The following is a 23,033-nucleotide window of genomic DNA, read 5'->3' on the forward strand; positions in this document are numbered from 1 at the left end:
CTATACAAGTTAATAATCAGAGGAACTATCACACCTGTAAGTGTGCCAGGACAGGAAAAAACACGTGAGCTATGCATACAGCAAAATAACATAAGGAGACCAAATTGCAAACGGGAGTGACAGGTGTACAGGACTCTACCTGCAGAGTGTTCTGGTCCATCCAGGAAGGTGGAGAAGGGTATCAAGCTATATGGCCTAGTGTAGTGGCTTGGATATGCTTGGCCCAGGGAGTGGCTTTGTTTGGAGGTGTGGCCTTGCTGGACTAGGTGTAGCCTTGTTGGAGGAAATGTGTCACTGGGGGAGAGGGGTGGGCTTTGGGACCCTCTAGCTGCCTGAGGATGCCCGTTTTCATTCTGTTTGCCTTTGGAACAAGATGTAAAAAGCTCCTTCAACACCGTGCCTGCCATGCACCCGCCTTGATAATAATGGACTAAACCTCTGAACCTGTAAGCCAGCCCCAATTAAATGTTTCTTACAACCTTGCCATAGTCATGGTGTCTTCACAGCAATGAAACTTAGTCTAAGACACCTAGTGTCTTTAAAAATTAAGATTATCGAAGTAGCCGCGGCGAAGAAGCCGGAGCCTAGTCCAGCCGCGGGAGTGTGGAGGGAGCTCCCCCTCCTCTGTTTTTACAAAGCCTCACTACCAGAGCACCATGAATGTTAATGACCTCAGACAGAGGATGTCTGCGGCTGGGCAGCAGCACCTGCTGCAGTTCTGGGAATGAGCTGTCAGAAGCCCAGCAGGGAGAACTTTATATGGAGCTCCAAGCCATGAACTTTGAAGAGCTGAACTCATTTTTCCAGAAGGCCATTGGCGAATTTGATCGATCTTCTCACCAAGAAAAGGATGCACGGATGGAGGCTGTGCCCAGACAGGTTTTGGGCAGTGCTACCAGAGATCAAGACCAGCTGCAGGCCTGGGAGAGCGAAGGACTTTCCCAGATTTCTCAGAAGCCAGATCTCTGAACTTTGTTGGGGCTTGGGGAGGGTTGGGCCAGAGTTGTCCGTAATGTGTGATGACTGGGCAGCGGGGATATGGGAGGAGCCAATAGGAAGGCGGGCTCGCAGCGGCGGCGGGTCAGGCCCACCTCCTGCACAGCAACCGATTGCTGACTGAGGGAAGAGAGCCTTCGGCCTCAGGAAGTCTGGTCATTGTGCGTGAGAAGAGCGGGGAGGCTGAAGCGAGACAAGCATCTCTCTGAGGGGGACATCCCTGAGAGAGGGTGGCGGGCTCCGGCGACCCTTGCGCTCCCCAAACTCGCTGCATGCTTACGGGGCAGGTCACTGTCCAGCCACAACCCTGCTGAGATTTCAGTGCGCAATTTTGAGGGTCCCACCTTCGGCGGGCCTGCATGCGTGCAGGGTGGAAGCCATTCTAAGACTCCCCTAGACCTGACACAGGGCTGAGAACCGGCTGTGGGCCACCTCCCTCCCATCGGTGTCTTTCGCTCCGCAGCAAGACCCACTGGAGGTGAGTCTTGCTTCCAATCGCCCTTGGAAGACGACGGTGTAGAGTTCCTGGAGCCTGTGAACTGTGAGTGGCGCCAACCGTTGACTTACGAAAATAAGTGCAGGGAATATCACTGCCTGCTTCCCAACCTTGGAAGCTCACAGCAGAAGGGTTGCTGAAGACAGACCTGGAAGAAGTGCTAAGGCAGAAGTTACGAGATTTTGTAACACTTTAGGAAAAGGTGAGAGGAAAGGCTGGTTTCTGGGGTGTTTTTATTCTTGTGCACAAAGTGCAGAGTGTAAGGTCCACACACCCCCCCCCCCCCAATCTGAATAGTGTTGACAAGAAGTACACTACCGTCTATATAGGACTTGGATTCGCTCTCCATCCTCTCCACACACGGAGCACATTTGATTAAAATAGACATCTCTGGTTGGTGGGTTGTTTTTTTTTTTTTTTTTTTTTTGGTTCTTTTTTTCGGAGCTGGGGACCGAACCCAGGGCCTTGTGCTTCCTAGGTAATCGCTCTACCACTGAGCTAAATCCCCAGCCCCTCTGGTTTAAAAAAAAAAAAAAAAAAAAGAGTTCTTTTTTTTTTTCTTTATGTGTATTTACTTTCAGTAGCAGTAGCAGTAGCAGTGTCTTTTCTTTCAGAATGTGGAGTTCTTCCTATATTCGGCAAAAAAGCAAATATGAGCTCTAAACTCTTCGTTAAACTCTTTAGAGGCAATGTGGCTAAAGTTACAGAGGTTGCTTGCCCTGCTGTTGCTGGAACAACTTTTCACAGTTCAGCAACTGTTTGGTACCATGTTGTCTTGTGACCAGACCTGCCAACAGTACTTTGCCCAGCTTTAGCAAACAGGACTCTGCGAAGAGATAATTAACAAGCCCTCTTTAAGGACATGGGAATGCTTTCTGGAGATTGGCCTTTAACAGTCTTCAAATTTAAGAATATTTTCTTGTTGAGACAAAGTCTCTCACAGTAGCCGAGGCTAGCTTGGAACTCAGTAGGACTGGTGGGATAGCAGCTGTGTGCCACCACACCCCGCTCCTTATCAAATTCCTATTACGTTTAGTGTTACTGCCCTTACATTCTTTCAGAGCTGAGAGGATTTCATCTCGGAGTTAAGGCTTCAGTTCGCATTACATTCTGAGCACTGACCTTATTTTATATATATTCAAAAGGGGTGTTTAAAATCCCTTGTATAGTCTTAAGGTCAAAAGCAGTGTAACCGGATGTATTAGTTTCCAGAAGTTCCAGGTGCAAAGATTCTTTGGAAGCCCTGTTTAGTCTTCATGATTGTAAGTTCAGTATCAACACCTGAAGGACTTCATTTGTTTCTGAAAGCAAACACTCCAGTCAGCATGGTAAACACGAGAAGTGTTTGTCAAGCATACAACCGCTGGCTGGGCACATGATTCACTTGGGAGAGTGCTTGCCTAGCATACATGAGGCCGTGAGTTTCATCCCCAGTACCAAAGAAGCCAAGTGTGGTGTTATATGCCTGTAATCTCAGCATCGGGAGGTAGGGGCAGGAAAATCAGAAAGTCAAGTCTATGTAATGTGTTTAAGTCTAAGTCCAGCCGGGGCTACATAAAACCTTGACTCAAAAAAACAAAACAAAAGAATACAACGCAGAATTACAGGCATGTGTCACTAAGCCTGATGTTCACATGGTCGTAGACGGAAACTCAAGTCCCCATGCTTGCACATTGGTCACCATCTATTAGCAGTGAGTCATCTTCCCAGCCCCCAGAGTTGAAGTCTCAGTGAAACTGAATATTAGTTTGGGACACATCTCTTAATGTCCGGACCTACATTTCTCTGTTGACAGACGAAAGGTTGGGTTGGACAGCAAGTGCTTCTCTGACCTGTGTTTGTCCACAGAGCTGTACCTTCAAGTTGGGAGGGGAATTTAAAAAGTAATATGTGGCACAAGGGTTTCTATTTATCTATCGACATACCTACTTCTGTTTTGTTTGTTCTATTTGAGGCACGGTCTCTCTATATTGGTCTCCCCTAGACCCTCTAGAGCTTGCTAGGTAGATCAAACCAGCCTGGAACTTGAAATGGTCTTCCAGTCTCTGCCTTCCAAGTGCTGGGACTATAATGACATGGGCCATTATCCCCTGACAGAACATCAACTTTGTTTTCTTTTAAAGATTATTCTAATTTTTAAGTGTCTCTGTGTGGATATGGTGTGCATGTAACTGCAGATTTTTGAGGAGTCCAGAAAAGGCTGTCAGAGCCCTCCTGGAACTGGAGTTACAGGTGATATAAGTCACACAATGTGAAAGCTGGGGAGTGAATTCAGGGCTTCTGCACAAGCAGCAAGTGCTCTTAACTGCGGACCCACCCCTGCAGCTCCAGGTCATCTGCTTCTTCATCTCATTCACTGATTGATTGTTTAAATAAAACTCAAGAAGCATAGACTCGATACAGGAAAATAGTGGTCTGTCTGGGAATAATCATTCAAATAACTGACATTGTCATATGCCTGGTGCTTATTTTCTTCTAGACATCATGTCAAGTGGAGATGACCAGCAGTCACAGGCTTTTACCAAGCCCACTTTTACTGAGGCACAAGCCTCTGCACTGGTGGAATCCATATTTGGGTTCAAAGTGTCTAAGATCCAGCCCCTTCCCAGCTATGATGACCAAAACTTTCACGTTCACATTTCAAGAAGCCAAGAGACTACAGATGACCCAGTTGAATATGTCCTCAAAATAAGCAACACGAAGTCTAGTCAAACTCCAGACCTGATTGAAATGCAGAACCATATCATCATGTTTCTGAGAGCAGCTGGATTTCCAACAGCCTCTGTGTGCCGAACTAAAGGGGATAATACGATCTCTCTCATGTCCATTGGTAAGAGATTTCCTAGACATTCACATTACATTGTGAATTACATCACATTGCATTGTGGCTAAAGGTAGAAGCGCAGTGTGAAAAACAAGTTCATAACTCCAAGTGGAGATAGAATTTGGAAATGGTTTGAGTTGAGATCTAATGTACATTTTATGCTTATAAATGTCCTAATAGCTAATAACTAAGGGACCTGTGAACATTAGGAGGACATGTTCTATTCTTATTTAACACAAAAAGATTATATGTGCTGCTAGGATTTGGACCCAGGCCCTTGCACATGCTAGGTAAACACACGGCAAATCAGTTCTCCAGCCTCAAGAATGTATTTTTATTTATTAGACCAGCTGCTGTGTTGTAGTAGAAATAGAAAGGACATGAATCTAGCAATCAAGCATCTTAAACACCAGTTTGTCATTGCTACATATGTGATCTCAGGGACAACACTTGACTCTAAGGCTGCAAGTTCTCATTGCTTTTTCAAGAGTGATTGACAGGATGCATCATTCCCTCAATCTAGACAGTGGATCTGAAATCAAAAGCTACCTGGTCAGAATGCTCACTTACCTCCCAGGAAGACCAATTGCTGAGGTTGCCACCAGCCACCAGCAGTTATATGAAATAGGAAGGCTGGCTGCCCGATTGGATAAAGCCCTGGAGGTAAGATCTGGGGGGTCCTGTTTGTTTGTTTTGAGATAGAGTCTCACTAGGGAGCCCTGGCTGGCCTGGAACTCACTATGTACACCAGACTAATGTCGAATTCACAGAGGTCCTCCTGCCTCTGCCTTGAAAGTGCTGGGATTAAAGACATGCATTACCATGCCTGGCAGCAGTGAGAGTCTTAAGAACGGTGTGCTTTGTTATTCATTGTCTTTTAGACAGACTCTCACACTCACTGGGTAGCCAAAGACTGCTTTGAACTTTGGGCCCTCCTGCCTCTGTCTCCTGAGTGCTGAAGCCATGGGCAGTGCTCCCTCGTCTAGTGTGGCTGGTATTGGGGATGAGGCTTCGGACATGCTGGATAAGCTGCTGCCAACTGTGCTGCCTTCCCAGAGTCTTTGCTCATCTTCTCTCCTGGATGTCTAGCACTGTGCAGTGGACACTGGGAGACGGAAGTTTTAAAAAGTAACACCAAGCTGATCCTAAAGTTAGGAGTGCATGGGTCAGAAAGAACAGGAGGAATGATATTCCGGGGGTGGTGGGGGGAGGAAAGAGCAGGAAGTGCAATGAATGCCCTACTGGAACCTCTGGATAATTCATTGTGGCTGCAGTATATAAGATCTGCAAACGAGGCAGACGGGAGAGAAAACTGAAAATAGATGGTGGAGTCAGATTATGAGATACACATTCTAGGGCTGGAGAGATGGCTCAGAGGTTAAGAGATACACGTTCTATGGCAGCAAGGAGTTGGTTTGTCCCTAACACATGGGAGGCTGTTACAGGAGTCTCATCAGTGTGTGCCAGCCCAGAGCACATTGTAAGACCATGCCTTCCCACCCCTCAAAAGTAAGGAGTTGGAACTGTATCTTACAGGCAGCAGGGGTCCTTGAGGGAGGTTTTCTTAATATGCAAAACCCACTAATTACAGAACTCTGGGGTCCAGAAAGGTGTGGAACATCTAGGAAGCTAATTCAGTAGTCAGATAGTCAATAATTAGTAAAAACGGATTAAGGGCTTGAGTCAGGGAAGGGTTTCATCTCCCAGCACTTGGGAGGAGGAGCCAGAGGTTTAGAAGACTCTGCAACTGTATTTGGCGGTTATTTAGTGCTAAGTTGGTAACCAGGGAAAGACTGAGCAAAGTGCGGTTCTAACCTAGGTTTGCTGTGGTAGTCTCATCCTGAAGCAGGAGGCAGTTCAGTAAGAATTAAGTAAGAGGTGGATGAGGTGAGGTTAATTCTTTCCATCTCAAACATGTTTGTAGTCTTCTAGAAATCAGTGAAAAGAGAACAGAACGCTGCTTATGTGGCAGTCATTGTGCCTGAAATGTTTCTTATGGGAAGGTTTTAGGGTCTTGTTTGTTCACTGTGCAGTCTGACAGTGTGTACCAGGCATGATGGTTTGTCTGTAGTCCCAGCACTTAGGAGGCTAAGGAAGGAGAACTCAAGCCCAGCTTTAGCTATGTTTTACCACTCTAACTCAAAAACAAAGAAACTGAGAGTCTTTGCCATTTAGTTGACATATTTAGGCCACTTTACTTTTTCCCCGGCTGGGGTACGCATGACCATGTCCAGCTCCTACATGTTTCTTGTGCTTGATAGTCATGGAACTTCCTTTGAGTACATGTAGTTAGGCTGATTGGAAGCCATTCGACTCTTTTGGATTTTGCTTTTAACCTCTTATAGGTGGGGTGGGGCCGGGGCTAGGTTTACTTTAAGAATTATGTAATGCAAAAACCCTTCTGAGTTCTTGCCCCATATCCTATAAGCTGATGTTTCCCAGGGTGGTCAGTAGCCACACACACTTTTCCCAGCCTTGCATATGTGCACAATTGAGTCCCTTTCAGCCTTTCAGATGGTCCTTTCCTCAGACTTAACACGTGGAGCGTATACCAATGCATCAAATTCTCAAGGAGGACTTGGTGTTCTCTCTGAAGCTCTGATCTTTGGGAGTCAGTCTTACAAACTCTAGCCGCTTTGGTCTTCCTGGACTCTCAGCTCTATCTCTTCAGCTCATTGAGCTCACTGGGCTGTTGCCTCTGGCTTCCCTCTGCACTGAATCTTCCCTCTGCACTAAATCCTCTGTCAAGGTAGTGAGTGGGGAACAAGCTCATTTTACTTGTCTGTCTTCATTACTTAATGCTAGTGACTTAAATTGTCTTCAGTATTTGAACTTTTAGAACTGGGCAAACCAAGTCAGTTACTCCTCTTGGCCAAAATGTCAAGGCATGTGACCATCTAAACAGTATTAATTTGCCCTGCTATCCCAAAAATAGTAATAACCTATCTTTTTCTGGTTGAAAAAAAACTCTTTGGTGATTCATGATTTAAGAAAAACTAATAGGGGGCCTGGGGATTTAGCTCAGTGGTAGAGCGCTTGCCTAGCAAACACAAGGCCCTGGGTTCAGTCCCCAGCTCTGAAAAAAAAGAAAAAAAAAAAGAAAAAGAAAGAAAAACTAATAGGACTGGAGAGATGGCTCAACGGTTAAGAGCACTGTCTGCTCTTCTAAAGGTCCTGAGTTCAATCCCAGCAACCACATGGTGGTTCACAACCATCTGTAATGGGGTCTGATGCCCTCCTTCTGGTGTGTCTGAAAACAGCTACAATGTACTCATAAAAATAAAATAAATAAATCTTTAAAAAAAGAAAGAAAGGGCTGGAGCAATGGCTCAGTGGTTAAGAGCACTGACTGCTCTTCCAGAGGTCCTGAGTTCAATTCCCAGCAACCACATGGTGGCTCACAACCATCTGTAATGGGATCTGATGTCCTCTTCTGCTGTGTCTGAAGACAGCTACAGTGTACTCACATACATGAAATAAATAAATCTTTAAAAAAATAAAATTAAGGGGTTGGGAATTTAGCTCAGTGGTAGAGCGCTTGCCTAGCAAGCGCAAGGCCCTGGGTTCGGTCCCCAGCTCCGAAAAAAAATAAAATAAAATAAAAAAATAAAATTAAATTTAAAAAAAAGAAAAAGAAAAACTAATAAAAATACAAAGAAAAATCAGAAGTAATAAGTAATCCCATCCTCTGGAAATGATGTTCAATAAATGTTTATAAACTTTTTCTACTGCACTCTATTCACTTATTCAAAAAATTGTATTGCTTATAGCTGTGGGTGGTGAACATGTAAGGCATTTCAGTCAGAACATTTTCAAATTCTTTTGTGGATAATCATTAAAATGTCATTTATGGCTCTGCAAAGATGTTTTTGGCACAAACACAAAGATGTGAATTTGGATTCCGATATTCACACAAAAGAATGGCAGAGTAGTTCTGGAGAGGCAGAGGCAGGAGGATCCCTGGGGCTCTCTGCCCAGCCAGTCTAGCCCAATTGGCAAACTCCAGGGCCAACGAGAGAACTCATCTCAAAAAATAAAATGGAGAGTCTGGCAAAATGGCTAAGTGGTGAAGGCTCTTGCCACCAAGCCTGAGACCCACGCGGTAGAAGCAAAGAATCAACTCCCACAAGTTCTCCTCTGACCACCATACTCATGCCATGGTGCACATACATACATGCACATAAATTGTTTGTGTGTGTATGTGTGTGCACAACATATCCATGCACATGTTGCTCATATACAAATATAAATAAATAAAAGGTACAATAAAATGAAGAGTAACTGAGGAAGATGTCCAATGTTGACCTCTGGCCTCCAGGAATACACTCGCACACACGCACTATCCACTTAGAATATCAGTATACCCTTAATTTGAATAGTTATTTTATTTCTATTTGTTTATGACAGGGCCCTTTCTGGAAGAGATTTGTTTATGTGTATGAGTGTATGCCTGCATCTGTGTATATGAGTGTATGCCGCCAGGTGCCCAAGGTGGCCAGAAGAGGCTGCTAGATCTCCTGGAGCTAGACGTAGGGATGGTCGTGAACGGATGTGGATGCTGGGATCTTCTACAAGAGCATCAAGTGCTCTTAACCACTGAGCCATCTTTCCAGCCCCCGTGACAGGGTCTTGCTCTATAGCGCTGACTGACCTGGAACTCTCTGTGTAGACTGGGTTGTCCTTAAAGTTATGGCAGTCCCCCTGCCTCTGAGTGCTGAGACTATGTGTATAGGCCATCACACCTGGTATAAATATATTTTTAGGAGATTTTTCATATGTTAATTTTATTCAGAAAAACCTTTGTAGTGATTACAGTTCTCTGTATTATATCTAGATTGTCTCTATAATATTCTCAAAATATCTTCCAAATATGCTTTTTATATAAGTGCCTTTTACACCTTTCTCCTTTACCGTTAAAAATGTACTGCGATATATTTAAGATATGCAACATGTTATAAGATGCATATGCAGTAAAACAGCTGCTACAGTGGAGCACACTTACCAAAAACGCTGACAGAGGGCTCTCCGAGGTCCTGGTGTTCATGCTGCTAAATCATTCACCTTGTTAGCTTTAAGTATTTACTACTTTGCCACTCTCATTACTCTTCAGAGACTGTGAATAATTTGCCTTTTACTAAATATTTCTACAGTGTAACCTTTGCCCTACACACCCTTCTATCTTTTAACCTGACTATGGTGACTAATTACAATGATTGCATAATAGTACAGTTATTTTCACAGGGTCATATTTTCCTTTCCCTGAGGTACATGCCCCTAGAAGGCTGAACTTAAGGGTCACATAGCAGTTCTGGTTAGAACTTATTTGTAATAACTTTCCGTGCTGTGTTCTACCATGACTGAACATTCTCGTCAAGGGTGACACGGGTCCTCTTTCTCCATTCCCTCCCAACACTAGTATTCCTCACACATCTGACAGCATCTGTCCTCACAGGTAGGAAGTGATATCACATAGTGCTTCCAGTTTGTATTTCCCTGGTGGGTGATTGTGGTGACCATGGTTCTGCGTACCCATTTTTGTGTTATCTTTGGATGTCTCAGTTTCAGTCTTTTGTTCATTTTGAAATTGAGCTACATTGGTTTTCTTGCTATTAGGCCTACTAGTTCTTTATAAATCCTGCATACCAGCACTTTCTCCACATCTTCTCAAAGTATCAATTGTTGAGTTTATGTATGAATGTGTCCATGTATGTACATGTTGTGTGTATGTGCATGTCAAGGCCAGAGGCTGACACTAGTGATTGCTCTCCATCTTTTGTTTTGTTCTTATTTAAATTTCTTTCTTTCTTTCCTTCTTTCTTTATTTCTTTCTTTCTTCTTTAGTGTGTGTGTGTGTGTGTGTGTGTGTGTGTGTGTGTGCGCGCGCGTGCACGCTCATACCACAGTGCATTTGTGGAAATCTGAGGCAAGGACAACAGACAGGCATCAGTTCTCTCCTTCTACTATATTGTTTCTGGGCCTTACACTCAGTCATCAGGCTTGCAGAAGTCTTTCCTGGTCAGCCATCTCACCAGCCCTCCATGGTATCCCTTCAGACAGGCCTGAAACTTTCCTACTGTCTCCATTGGCTGGCCAGCAAGCCCCAGGGCATCCTCCTATGTCCAGGCCTGTGCCTGTTAACACCTCACTGAGCCATGTCCACAGGCCCAGTGTTGGTATTCTCTGTGCAGATGCTTTTAGTTTGGCAATCTCATCTGTTTATTTTTGCATTGGGTATGATAGGCAAGAAATCACTGACAATACATTTGCCAAGAGGTTTTATGATTTCTGATCATGGCATTTGGGTCTTTTGTCTATTTGGGGGTTGGTTTTTGTATCTGGTGTAAGAAGAATGTCCAATACCATTATTTTTCATGTTGAAATCCAGTTTTCCCAGAACTATATTAAAGAACTTTACCCTCTCCCTGGTGTCTTTATGGTACCCTTATTGACCACTACTTTGACTGTGCTTTTAAGGATTCTTTATGGCTTCTCTACACTGTTCCACTAATTCTTTTGTCTGCTTTTATACTAGTGAAATGTTATGTTTTTGCTTTTGTTTGTTCTCTGGGTTGCAGTGTCTATGATACTGTGCAAGCAATGTTTTAGTTCTGTCCTTATTCTAGAGGCTGTGAGCAAACTGCTCAAGATATAGTTGACCCCTCAAAGTTCCAGCAGCTTCCCTGGCCTAGGGTTCCAGAGTAGACAGAAGTCCTGACATCATAGGGACCAGAGCTAAGACATTCTTAAGTGACAGGACCAAATACTACTACTTGAGTGACGGATGGGCTGGAGTTTTGAGCTCAGGTGTTTCAAGTATCTGGAAAAAAGAAAACAGGCAACTCTGTGAATACATCTGTCTGTGGTCTGAGCTCTGTACTAGAGGAAGCAAAGTGCTTAGGAATGGCAGCTCTGGTGAGAGAGAATGAGGCCAGTGACTGGGAGAAAGGCCGACAGGAATTAACAAAGAGCACTGGTTAAACTCCCAGCAATTCCGATCCTTGGCAAGGAGCCAAAAGGAAATAAAGGCCAGAAAAATCAGGATGATAAGGTACAAAATTCATAGTTTTGAATGTTCAAACACACTCTTGGACTGAGGACGTAACTCGGGTAGAGTGCTTGCCTCACGTGCGGAAGGCCCGGGTTCAATCCCCAGCACCACAGAACAAGCAAGGCCAAAGCAGAGTATTGACGGAGCACCGACTCGAATGGCGGCTGTGTGTCCTCTTGGTCCGTGACTGACTCACGTCTGCACGCTCCTGCTAGAGGAACTAAGGTCTGAGATGTAAGTAGAAGAGGGAGTTGGAGCTCTGCGTGACGCGGTCCAGTGTTCTTTCCACTGCTGCCATGGGAGTGCGGCCCCAGCACTGTCGGTGCTAACTCTAGACCTTGCCTGGGTAGACTGTAACTGGAAACCCAACAAGGGTGTTACGTTTAGGCCTTTGTTTTGAGACAAGGTCATACTCTGGCTGTCTTTGAACTTATTATGTAGATCGGGCTGTCCTCAAACACACAAAAATCCTCCTGCTTCTGCCTCCCAAGTGCTGGGATTAAGCATACATTCACACACCTGGGTTTGTTATAATTACTTTAAAAAAAACCTGGAGAGATGGCTCAATGTTTACTAAGTTCTTAAGCCCCACGGGGGATATACTGTTCTTCTAGGGGACCCAAGTTCAGTTTCCAGTGCCTATATGGGTGGTTCACAACTGCCTGTGGCCTCTGTGGGCACCTGCCTCCACGTAAGATGTGTGCATACACAAACACACACACACACACTCACACACACTCTCACACATACACACATACTCGCACATACACACACACCCTCACACACACATACATACACATATACTCATATACTCATACACACATACTCACACACTCACACACATACACACACACTCACACATACTCACACATACACACCCTCACACACATACATACACACACTCATACACACTCTCACACTCACACACACTCACTCACACACAGTCACATACACACACACTCGCACACTCTCACACACATATACACATATACACACTCACACACTCATACACACACACTCACACTCTGTCACACACACCCACTCTCTCTCTCACACATTCACACACATACACACACACATACACATTCACACACACATGTATACAGACAATTAAACTTAATAAAAGTGGAAGCTGGAAAGAGTTCAGTAAATGAAGTGATATTTCACACTTCATGCAGAAGCATGAAGACTTGAGTTGTCTCCCCAGAACTCACATAAAAATACTAGGCACAGTGGCAGGCTTAGAACCCTGGGGCTGCGGAGGGAGAGGCAGGAGGAGTTTTGGAGCTTTGGCTTAGCCTAATTGGCTCAGTCCAGACCAATGACAGACTTTGTCTTAAAAACAAAGTGGATGGCTCCTGAGGAATGACATGTGACATTGACCTGTGGCCTCTACTTACAAGTGCATACACACATGCATATCCATAAACACATGCACTCACATAAATATGCACCTTATACCCTCCCACTCCTATACACGTCAAATAAAAATAAGTCACATGTATGTATGTATGTATGTATGTATGTATGAGATTAAAAAAACTGAGTAGCATTGAACAGCATGAGATAAAAATTTCCCTGTACCATGATCTCTTCTCTGAATCACAGTCCATGGCTCCTGGTGGCTCAGTGCTTACTCTCTACTCTGGTGATCTGCAGTGGCATTTAACACAGCAGAAGGGGAGGAGACTGAAAATAGTGTCTTGTGAGGAAGAGCTGAAGAAACTAGAGAGGTTTCCCCTGCAGGAGAAGCTCTACAAGCACTGAGGGCACAGGAGTGCTGTGTTCAGAGCAGCGTCCAGGCCTGGGGGATTCCGGGAGAAATACATGGCATGTTCCAGATGCCCCTAGAGGTCACAGTTGGACGCGGCATAGGCACCAGTGCAGAGGCAGATCTTACCTCCATGAGAGGAAGAGCCATCTTGGGATGAATACCTCCTGTGCATACCTTCCCACAGAGGGCTGTGAGGTGCTGGAGAGGGGGCTGAAAATGTATAAGACATGGTTAGAAGTCTGTGCAGAGGCTTTTTTTGCTGAGTAGAAATGGGAGTCTAATATCACTGTGGAAAAGGGGATCCTGGGAGAGAGGAATGGCTCCTGGGAAGGTCTTGAGGCTCCCTGGACTCCAGAGAGGCCAGAGTGGTGGGACCAAGTGATGAAAGATGCACTGAAAAGAGACAAGGGGCTGACCTCAGACCAGATCCACTGGTAAAGAATATGGAATATATTTATCCTCTCTCTCTCTCTCTCTCTCTCTCTCTCTCTCTCTCTCTCTGTCTCTCTGTCTCTGTCTCTCTCTCTCGCTGTCTCTCTCTGTCTTTGTGTGTGTGTGTGTGTGTGTGTGTGTGTGTGTGTGTGTGTGTCACAGTGCAAGTATGGAAGTGTAAAGGTCAAATGATAAATCTCTCCTACCTTGTGGGACCAGGGACCAAAACTCAAGTCATCGAATCTCTTAATAAACATGCTGACCCACTTAGCCATCTTGCTGACCCTGGTTTTTGTTTTTGAGACAGACTCCCTCACTGTAGCCTAGGCTGGCCTGGAACTCTCTTCCATCTACCAGGACTGGTCTTGAACCCACAGTGATCCTTTTGTCTCAGCCTCCCCAGTGTTGGGATTACAGGTATGAGCCACCATGCTCTTGAGAGTAGCCTCCCATTTCTTTAGTATATATTGGTTAACAGTCCCTGTCTATGAACCTGACAGTAACATATGCTTCCAACTCTAGCACATTTAGAAGGTAAGGGCGGGAGGGTTAGGAGTTCAAAGTCATTCTTACGTATACAGGGGAATTCAAGGCAAGAGCAGGCTATGCAGGCCCCTGTCTCAAAAAACTTAAAACGAGAAAGAAAAATTGTCTTCACACCAATGAAGACCAAATGGAATGAGACTGTGCTCCCAAAACTATAATGTCTTACTCTAATAAAAAGGGATTTACTACTTTATGGATTTTATAGAAAGATAAATATTGGTCTTCCAAGGGCTGGATATTCAGATGTGTCCCATGGTGCCCAGGTTGTTTTATGGGTTGCCATAAGTAAGTCAGTTACCATAAGAGAGTGCCATCTGTCTCCTATAGGCACCTTCTGAGGGGAGAATGTGTCAAAAGACAGAGGCTATAGAGATATGAGGTCCCTCCAACAGTCAAGAGTCTATTTCTTAAATATATATATGAAATATATACTTTTTTTTAGGTAGGCCCAGACTCACTATGTAGCCAAGAATGACTTTGAACTTCTGATCTACCCATATCCACCTCTCAAATGCTGGGATTATAGGCGTATGCTGCTGTCCCTAGTTTTATAACAGGGATCAAGCACAGGGCATTGTGTATGCTAAGCAAGCATCATACTGCCTAAGCTACATTCTGTCATGGATTTTTGCTTTTCATTTAGGACTTCCACCATCCAAAGTTAAATCTTCTTCATCGGGAGAACTTCATCTGGAATCTGAAAAACGTCCCTCTTCTAGAGAACTACATGGGTGCCCTGAGCCAAAGTCGAAACCGGGAGATTGTTGAACAGGTCATTCAGCTGTTCAAGGAAGAAGTGATGACCAAATTAAGTCATTTTCGAGAATGTGAGTATTTTCCCTGTCAAAGTATGTATTTTTCTCAACCTTTAAATTGGCAAATTTCACAGTGTCGAGAAAACATGGAGGTACGGCTTAGATTTCTGACATTATAAGATGTTCCTGTCTGTTCATGTCACTTTTACAAGAATCCTGTCTTTACTATTCATAAGTTTGCTGTTTTCGAAGTTAATTTTTGTCCTGGTTAGGTCTGTGCAGTCCAGGCTGGTCTTGAATGGACAGAAACCCTCTTGCACCAATCTTATGTTCAACTTGACCAAATAATGGCAGCTCCCAAAAGAGGGTGTATGTGTAGTTCGTGCTACTATCCCAGGGTGTAGACGCTCTCCCTGAACCGCCATCCTGACTTTGTGATGCTTACATTTTTCTTTTCTTATTTAACTTTTTATTGATTCTTTGTGAATTTCTCATCATGCACCCCAATCCCACTCATCTCCCCATCCCTTCATACCTGCCCTCTGCCCTTGCAACCTTCCCCATCCAAAAGAAAAAAAATCTCATTGTGAAAACTTTAGTGTGTCACAGTGTGTCCCACAGTATATCCTTTGCCCACACTTCTTTGATTGCAATAGTTCATTGCAAGGAGTCATTGGTCTGTTTCCTTCTGCTACACTGTGAGTACTGGATTCTCACTGTGACTCCTCGAGGATATCCTGTTGTTGCCCTGTGTCATGGAGAACCTGCTGTTTTGGAATTATAGGATCAGCCCCTTCACATGCTCTACTACTTCATCAATGGGGTAGATGTTGAGGTGGACCGACTCAGAGTCCTGGATCCAGGCCTGGGTGGTAGCTGTGCTGGTCAGCCTGTCAGCTCTCCCACCCACACCACCAGGGCGAGCTCTCCAGCACTTCCCTAGCTAGCTCGCCCAATGCCACAGCTGGCAAGGGACAAAGCTAGCTCTCCTATTCTTACACCCTTAGGGGTGGGTTATAAGCCACCCCTACAACCAGGGCCAGCTCTACTATGCTGTCCAGGTAAGGTGCAGGACCTGCTATCCTGAGTGCTGCAGTTGGTGAGGGGCAGGGCTGGCTCTCCCACTCTCAAAGAACCACGTGTCCCACTCTCATAACCTCAGGGCCAAGTTGCTTGCATTTACCAAAACCAGGGCTAGCTCTACTGCTTGCTCTAAGAGGTGCAGGGTGTGGTGGTGATGGCTGCTCTCCAGGGTACTATTGATGGTGAGGGGCAAGTCAGCTCTCCCATGATGCCCAGGTGAGGGGTAGGGCCCTCTCTGCACAGCCCCCAGACACCAACATGGCCCTAGGCAGTAGGGATGCCTGTCCAGTCTTCGGTACTAGAACAGCACTGCTGCAGGGTCGTGAACCCAGACATGACCCTTGGAGGAGGCACAGGACAGGACCTCACCATTGCCTTACGTGGATGATTATGTGTTTCCAATCTAATTTTATATAATAGTTTCTCATTGTAATTTTAAAATACATTTCTTTATTTACATACATATATATTTATATCAGAGGCTAGAGGCAATTGCATAATAATTTTGGGATGCACGTGCTATAGCACACACGTGGAGGTCAAAAACAACTTGAAGGGGTTTGCTCTTCTACTCTGTGGCTCCATGGATTGAACTCAGCTTGTCGGGCATGGCACCGAGCAACTTTACCCATCGGGCCATCTCACTGGCCCTGTGTATGTTTTTGACAGTGCTGTAGATCGATTACGGAAGTTTGCACATTCTAGGCAAGTAGTCTGCCACTCAATCATATCTCAAACCCGGGTTACTATGTATTTTTTAAACAGTCTGTTTGATTTTTCTAAAATATATATATTTTATTTTATGTTCCATTTTTTTGGTTTGTTGCTGATATTTTAAAATGGTACTTTATTGTATCCAGGAGGGGGTCTCTGCAGGTGTCAGGCAGGGAAACAAACCACAAAGAGTAAAGAATTAAAGCCCAGTTCAGATTGAGTTTGTCAACCTGGATCAAACCTTCTAGAGAGCCTGATGCCAGGCGGTTTATTGTTGGCATATTAGACAGCGCAGTATAGTTTTTTGGGGAAAGAGTTTTCTGGTGTAATACTATCCCCAGTTCACAAGGAAGCATAATTACACCAAAGCTCAGAGTTCATGCTGTTTCTTCCAAGAAGATGAGTTCTAGAGACAGGCTACCTGTGCTAGCTAAGGGGCTAAGGAAGGGTCCTGTCTGGTCTTGGTCACATACATAGCATAGAGGGAGAGCATTTGGGCTGTTAGCCACTTCTGATCCTGGTTGGGGAAGTTTGGGGAAGCCTGGGTCATTTTATTACTAGCTATTCCAGTCAGGTTGTAATACATTTCTGTGGCCTGGCCCAACAGATAACGCAGATCGCTAGGCAATCAGTCACTTCCAGTTCCCAGCTTTCTGAATGAAAAATTCAGGTTTTACATTTTTCTCATTGGAAAGACAATTCTGCACACTGATTCTGGTTTCTCTGAATATCTGTGGGCACATAGACCTTCGTGCTGTGCTCCCAAGACATCCATACTTTTATTTAAAATTTCTTATTTGTGTGTGTGTGTGTGTGTGTGTGTGTGTGTGTGTGTGTGTGCCACATGCAGGTACCCATGGCGGCTATAAAATGGTATCAGACATCCTAGGCTGGAATACCCACCCCTCGTGGGTGCTGCAAACCAAACTCAGGTCCTGTGGAAGAGCAGGAAGTGCTTTTAACCCACTGATCTATCTCAAGCTCTCGACATTAAACATATCATTTAAATAATTTATCCCAAGATACTTATATGTGTACAATAATGTCATCTGAAATGTTCTATAAAGGAGAATTTATCCCCCTCAGGTTCACTCTTTCTGTGTAGACCAGGCTGGTCTTGAACCCACACTCCTCTTGCTTTAGCCTACCAAACTCTGGGGTTACAAGTATGTAAACCAGCCCTTTTATTTGTTTTACCTCACTAAGTATCCTGGCATTTCTACCCCAGAAAACTCTTTTGGTGTTGAACTATTTTATTTATTTATTGTGTATGTGCACCCATGTGTACACGTGTTTTCAGACATGCCTGTGCTGGAGTATGTTGAGTGGATGCCACGGGACAACTTGTGAGTTCTGAACTCAGGCTGTCAGGCTCGTGCTGCAAGTGCTTTAACCCACTGAGTCTTCTTGCCAACTGCCAGTGTTTAGCTATTGACTGTGATCGCCAGGCATGGTGGCACACGCCTTTATCCCAGAGGCCAGCTTGGTCTACATAATGAGCTCCAGGACACCCAGGTCTACCAGAGAGACCGTGTCTCAAAAACAAAGCAAAACAAAACAAAAAGTAAAAAAAAAAACACAACAAACAAACAAAAAACCCAACTGAACCGAAACCTGTTAGCTGAGGTGTTGCTTCAGTCGGTTGTTATTGTTGGTAACATCTTTTATAAGGGAAGCCTCCCTGTATTCCTGTATTCACTAAGACATCGTTTAAAAATGCATGCTGCTTCCTCCTTAAATGTGTAGATAGTCAAATTATATTGGCTGTATCTTAACTGAAACCCAATGTGGTCATTATACTGTTTTCTTCTCTCTCTTTTGTTATGTATCACCTTTCTCAGTGTACTAATGTTGTATGATGGCTTCTAAGTACTATCTCCTTACAGTTTACCCTTTATGATATCCTTATACGGGCTTAGGCTCGTAAGATCATTCAGGAAGTTCTTGTATTTTCTCGGTGATGGTGAGAGAAGAGTGGGGCTGGCAAGATGGCTCTTAGGAGCATTTGCCGCCCTGCCAGCGAACCTGAGTTCAGTTCTTAGCACCCATGTTCGGTGGCTCACAGCCCCCTGGACTCGAGCCCCAGGAGATCGGTGGTTCTCTTCTGGCTTCTGCATCCATCTACATGTATGTGGCATACACTTGCTCAAATAGAAACTCACAAAACAAATTTATATTTTAGAAATAGGACAATACTTTCTTTTTATACTGTGTTTTTCTTTAGGGAAGGTATTAAAATTAGCAACCCCAGCATGGTGGCACCCAGTTGTAATCCCAGCACAGAAGGATCAGGAGTTTGGACTTATCTTCAGCTACATAGTGAGTGCAAAACCAGATCAGATATATGAGTCTCTGTCTCAAACAAAAATCCCCAGATTATTAAAATTAGCACTTTAATTTCTTTAATATATATAGAACTATATAGATTTTTGCCATATTTAGTAAGTTGTATTTTATAGAAATTTATCTAATTCATCTAAAATTTTGTAGTTATAACCAAGTTTTTAACATACCTGTTAAAAATTGTGCTTTTCATTTATTATTACTTATTTTTTGAGATTTTATTTATTTTTACTTTGTATTTATGAGTTTTATTTACATGTATATGTACCACATACATGCAGTTCCCAAAGAGACCAGAAGAGGGCAGTGGATCCTCTAGAACTGGAATTATAGTAGTTGTGATCCCCTTGTGGGTGCTTGGACTGAAGCCTGGGGGCACTGGAAGAGCAGCCAGTGCCCTCGACCCTGAGCCATCTCTCCAGCCCCCTTTACTCGTTTTTTTCATACTGATCATGTCTTTAGTGATATGTGCTCTTAACGCCTGAGCCATCTCTCCAGCCCCAAACCCTAATGAATTGAAATGGTCACCTGTGTTTAGTCTCTATAAGTTTGAACAATACTTACAGTATAAATGCATATATATGACTTCATACATATTTCATAATACTCAAATATTTATTCTTATATTAATTAAGTAGTTAATTAATGTTTGCTACATTTTTGTAAAAAAAAAAAAAACTACGTGTGATTAAAGTGAAAATATATCTGTAACTGGGGTATGTGTCCATTAAGTCAAGTTTGTCAACCATGTTGTTAAAATTTTCCATATCTTTTACTGGTCACCTTTGTCTGTTTATTCTAATAACCATTGAGTAAAACATACTTTAATCTCCTACTGTCATATGGATTTTCTGTTCTTTCCTTGTATTTCTTCTAATTTTGCTATATATATTTTGAATTATTTCTATGTTAGAAATGTATAATTTTTTTTTTTGGTTCTTTTTTTCGGAGCTGGGGACCGAACCCAGGGCCTTGCGCTTCCTAGGCAAGCGCTCTACCACTGAGCTACATCCCTAACCCCAGAAATGTATAATTTTAGAGGTATGACTTACCATAATGTTCATTGGACTCAGTCACTGTGATACATTTTAACTAAGCATAACCCAGACAAACCTAATTATATACAAGTTAAGCTGAGCATGGTGCTTCTAATCCCTGCACATGGGAAACTGTGGCTGAAAGAAAGATTGTCATGAGATACAGGGCAGTTTGGGCTACAGAGTCAGATCTTGTCTCAAGAAAAGGTTCAGAGTTAGAAAGACAAATTCTATATTGCCTCATTATTAAAAGGTGACTCTCAGTGGTCTGTTGCTTGGGAACGAATGAATAAATGGTGTGCTAATTCTAGACAGCAGCTTAATCAGTGTTTTTCAAACTGCCCATGATAAAGACAAGTCTGGGGTTTTCTCTTCTCCCAACATATTATAATCTGATACATGGTTCTATTGTGCGTGCCTGGGTCATAGCTTGTATCGTATGCAGCTAACTGTACTAGATGTAATTCCACTTTACTCTGACCAACGAGGCAAGGCCATGGAGCGTGCTCTTGAATGTCAAGGCTACAACACTTTCTAAACACTCTCGCTTTCTGATTTGTCTATTTTTAGCTTTTGAGACAAGGTCTCTCTGTCTCTCTGTCTCTCTGTCTCTGTCTCTGTCTCTCTCTCTCTCTCTCTCTCTCTCTCTCTCTCTTTCTCTCTCTCTCTCTCTGCCCACCCCTGCACCCCTCTGCCCATGCATGGCAGGCCTTGAACTCTTTACGTAGATCAGGCTGGTCTTGAACTCACAGAGATCTGTCTACCTCTGCCTCCTGACTCTGGGATTAAAGGTGTGCATCATCACACCAGGCTTATCAGAACTTTTTAAAGTCTGGAGATAATTAAAGGTGCATAAGGCCCAAGCAAGTCTTTCCTTCCTATAGTGGTAAGAATGTAATTCTGTTCCATTAAATGTCCCTGGCTTTTGAGCAGTTCTCCATTTGGGTGTTTGCAAGTCTTCACCTTAACCTCTATACTGGTGAGAAGCAAGATCAGAGGAGCCAAAACTCTGTCTGTGTTTCCCAGGGAAAACAGCTTTATTTTAAGAAAATAGAGTTTGTTCTTTTATCTCTGCTTGTTCATCAAATTATTTAGATGGCTGTGCTTTAAAAAGAAAGGTAGAAATGAGTTACCGTTTTAAATAACTTTTTACATGACTCTTCTGATTTCAGGTATTAATCATGGTGACCTTAATGACCATAACATTTTAGTAGACCTCAGCAAGTCAGCCTCTGGAGATGCCGTGTATCAAGTCTCTGGGATTTTAGACTTCGGAGACATGAGCTATGGCTACTATGTGTTTGAAGTGGCCATCACCATCATGTACATGATGATCGAAAGCACAAGCCCTATACAAGTAGGAGGTCACGTCCTCGCGGGGTTTGAAAGTGTGATCCCCCTGACCGCTGTGGAGAGGGATGCTTTGTTCTTACTGGTGTGTGCGCGTTTTAGTCAGTCTCTTGTCATGGCCACATACTCCTGCCAGCTGTACCCAGAGAACAAAGAGTACCTCATGATCACAGCGAAAACCGGATGGAAGCATTTACAGCAGATGTTTGACATGGGCAAGAAAGCCGTAGAAGAAATCTGGTTTGAAACTGCCAAGTCCTATGAAGCTGGGATCTCCATGTGACAGATGTGGTAAAAAATTAAAGTGCTCAAAACTCCCTGACGGGTGCACACCCACTCATCACTACCCACTCTCAATGCTCCAGACTCCCAAGTGAAAGACACACACTGACAGCCTAATTTTTAATATGCCCTAAGCAGGTCAATGGCTGGGCCACTCCCTAACGCCACTTGGCTAACACACACTCCCCTCCAATATACCTGAGTTAGTACTTACTAAAATCTGTATTTTGTCTTTGCTACCCTGGACCTTGCTGGGCAGCCCTCCTGGGCCGCTTCCCCCGTGTACCTACTTGTCAGCAATCGCTCCCTTCTGCATCTTTCCGAGTGGCCTGTCTCCCATGCCCTCGTTATGGTGGCAGAATCCTCTCTTCCTCTCTGTCCCTCTCCAGGAATCCTAAAAGTCCCCCCGCTGTCTCTCTGCCCTGGTAATTTTATTGGTCACTGGTAATTTTATTGACCAGTCAAAGATTGGGACAGGATTCCTTTAGTCCTACCTGTGGGACACTATATACAGGTTTCGTTTTTTTTTTTTTTTTTTGTAACTTAATTAGAATAATTACAAGCCACTACATGTGACTGTAGAAAAGTTTGCGTTAGCTAAAACTCCGTTGGGCCTAGATCAAATTTATGAAGGATTTTTGTGCAGAGTTAAAACTGAAATGGTAGAACAGCCACTCTATGAATTGGCGAGGGAAGATCTAGCTTTTCCAGCACTCTTAGGACCGTCTTTTACACGTAAGAAAGTACTGCCTGGTGAACCCTCAACCTCAGCACTACAGAAAACAAAGAAACCCACACACGTGTCACCCACGGCAGCATGTCTGTGTGCAGGTCCTGCTTGCCTCTTACAAAGGAACACACATGATGATACATGATTTGTCATCAGTCTCTGAAGACCTATTCCAGTCCTTCAACCAATGACTTTTAAGCTTTGAAAAGAATACATATGTATAGCTATATTAATTTGTTTTTGTTTTTGTTTTTTGGAGGCAGAGTTTCTTGGCTGCCTTGAACTCCCAAATCTACAGAGATCCTGTTGCTGTCTCTCAAATGCTGGGATTAAAGGTGCTCACCACCTCACACATATTCACATATTTTAAATAATCCACATGTTTTAAATACCCAGCCTACATCACTAACTCTATGAATTCTTCCTTAATCTCACCTCTCTAGAAGTACCTGAATATCGTCCTACAGTCATCTATCTCATAAGTCGCCGTGGCTCAGACCATGAGAAACTTAAGTACCTAGCTCACACATCACTAACGCTGTGAACTCCTTCTTAATCTCTCAGCTCTCTAGAAGTGAGGCATTCTTTTTTTGTGCCATCTCACTGTCTTACCTGCTTACGGT

At 43.8% G+C, this 23,033-nt stretch overlaps 1 protein-coding gene across 1 annotated transcript; it reads left to right on the top strand.

Annotated features, from left to right (window-relative positions):
- Positions 1–1,101: 1,101 nt before the first annotated feature.
- Positions 1,102–22,457, top strand: Hykk (hydroxylysine kinase). Its single transcript, NM_001106823.1, is given in 5 exon segments — positions 1,102–1,694; positions 3,972–4,322; positions 4,840–4,979; positions 14,760–14,943; positions 21,221–22,457. Coding segments are annotated over 4 exon segments (1,131 nt in total). The 5' UTR covers positions 1,102–1,694; positions 3,972–3,976; the 3' UTR covers positions 21,682–22,457.
- Positions 22,458–23,033: the final 576 nt, after the last annotated feature.

The sequence above is a fragment of the Rattus norvegicus genome, chromosome 8, assembly GCF_021556685.1.
Source record: "Rattus norvegicus strain SHRSP/BbbUtx chromosome 8, alternate assembly SHRSP_T2T, whole genome shotgun sequence".
NCBI classification, from domain to species: Eukaryota; Metazoa; Chordata; class Mammalia; order Rodentia; family Muridae; genus Rattus; species Rattus norvegicus.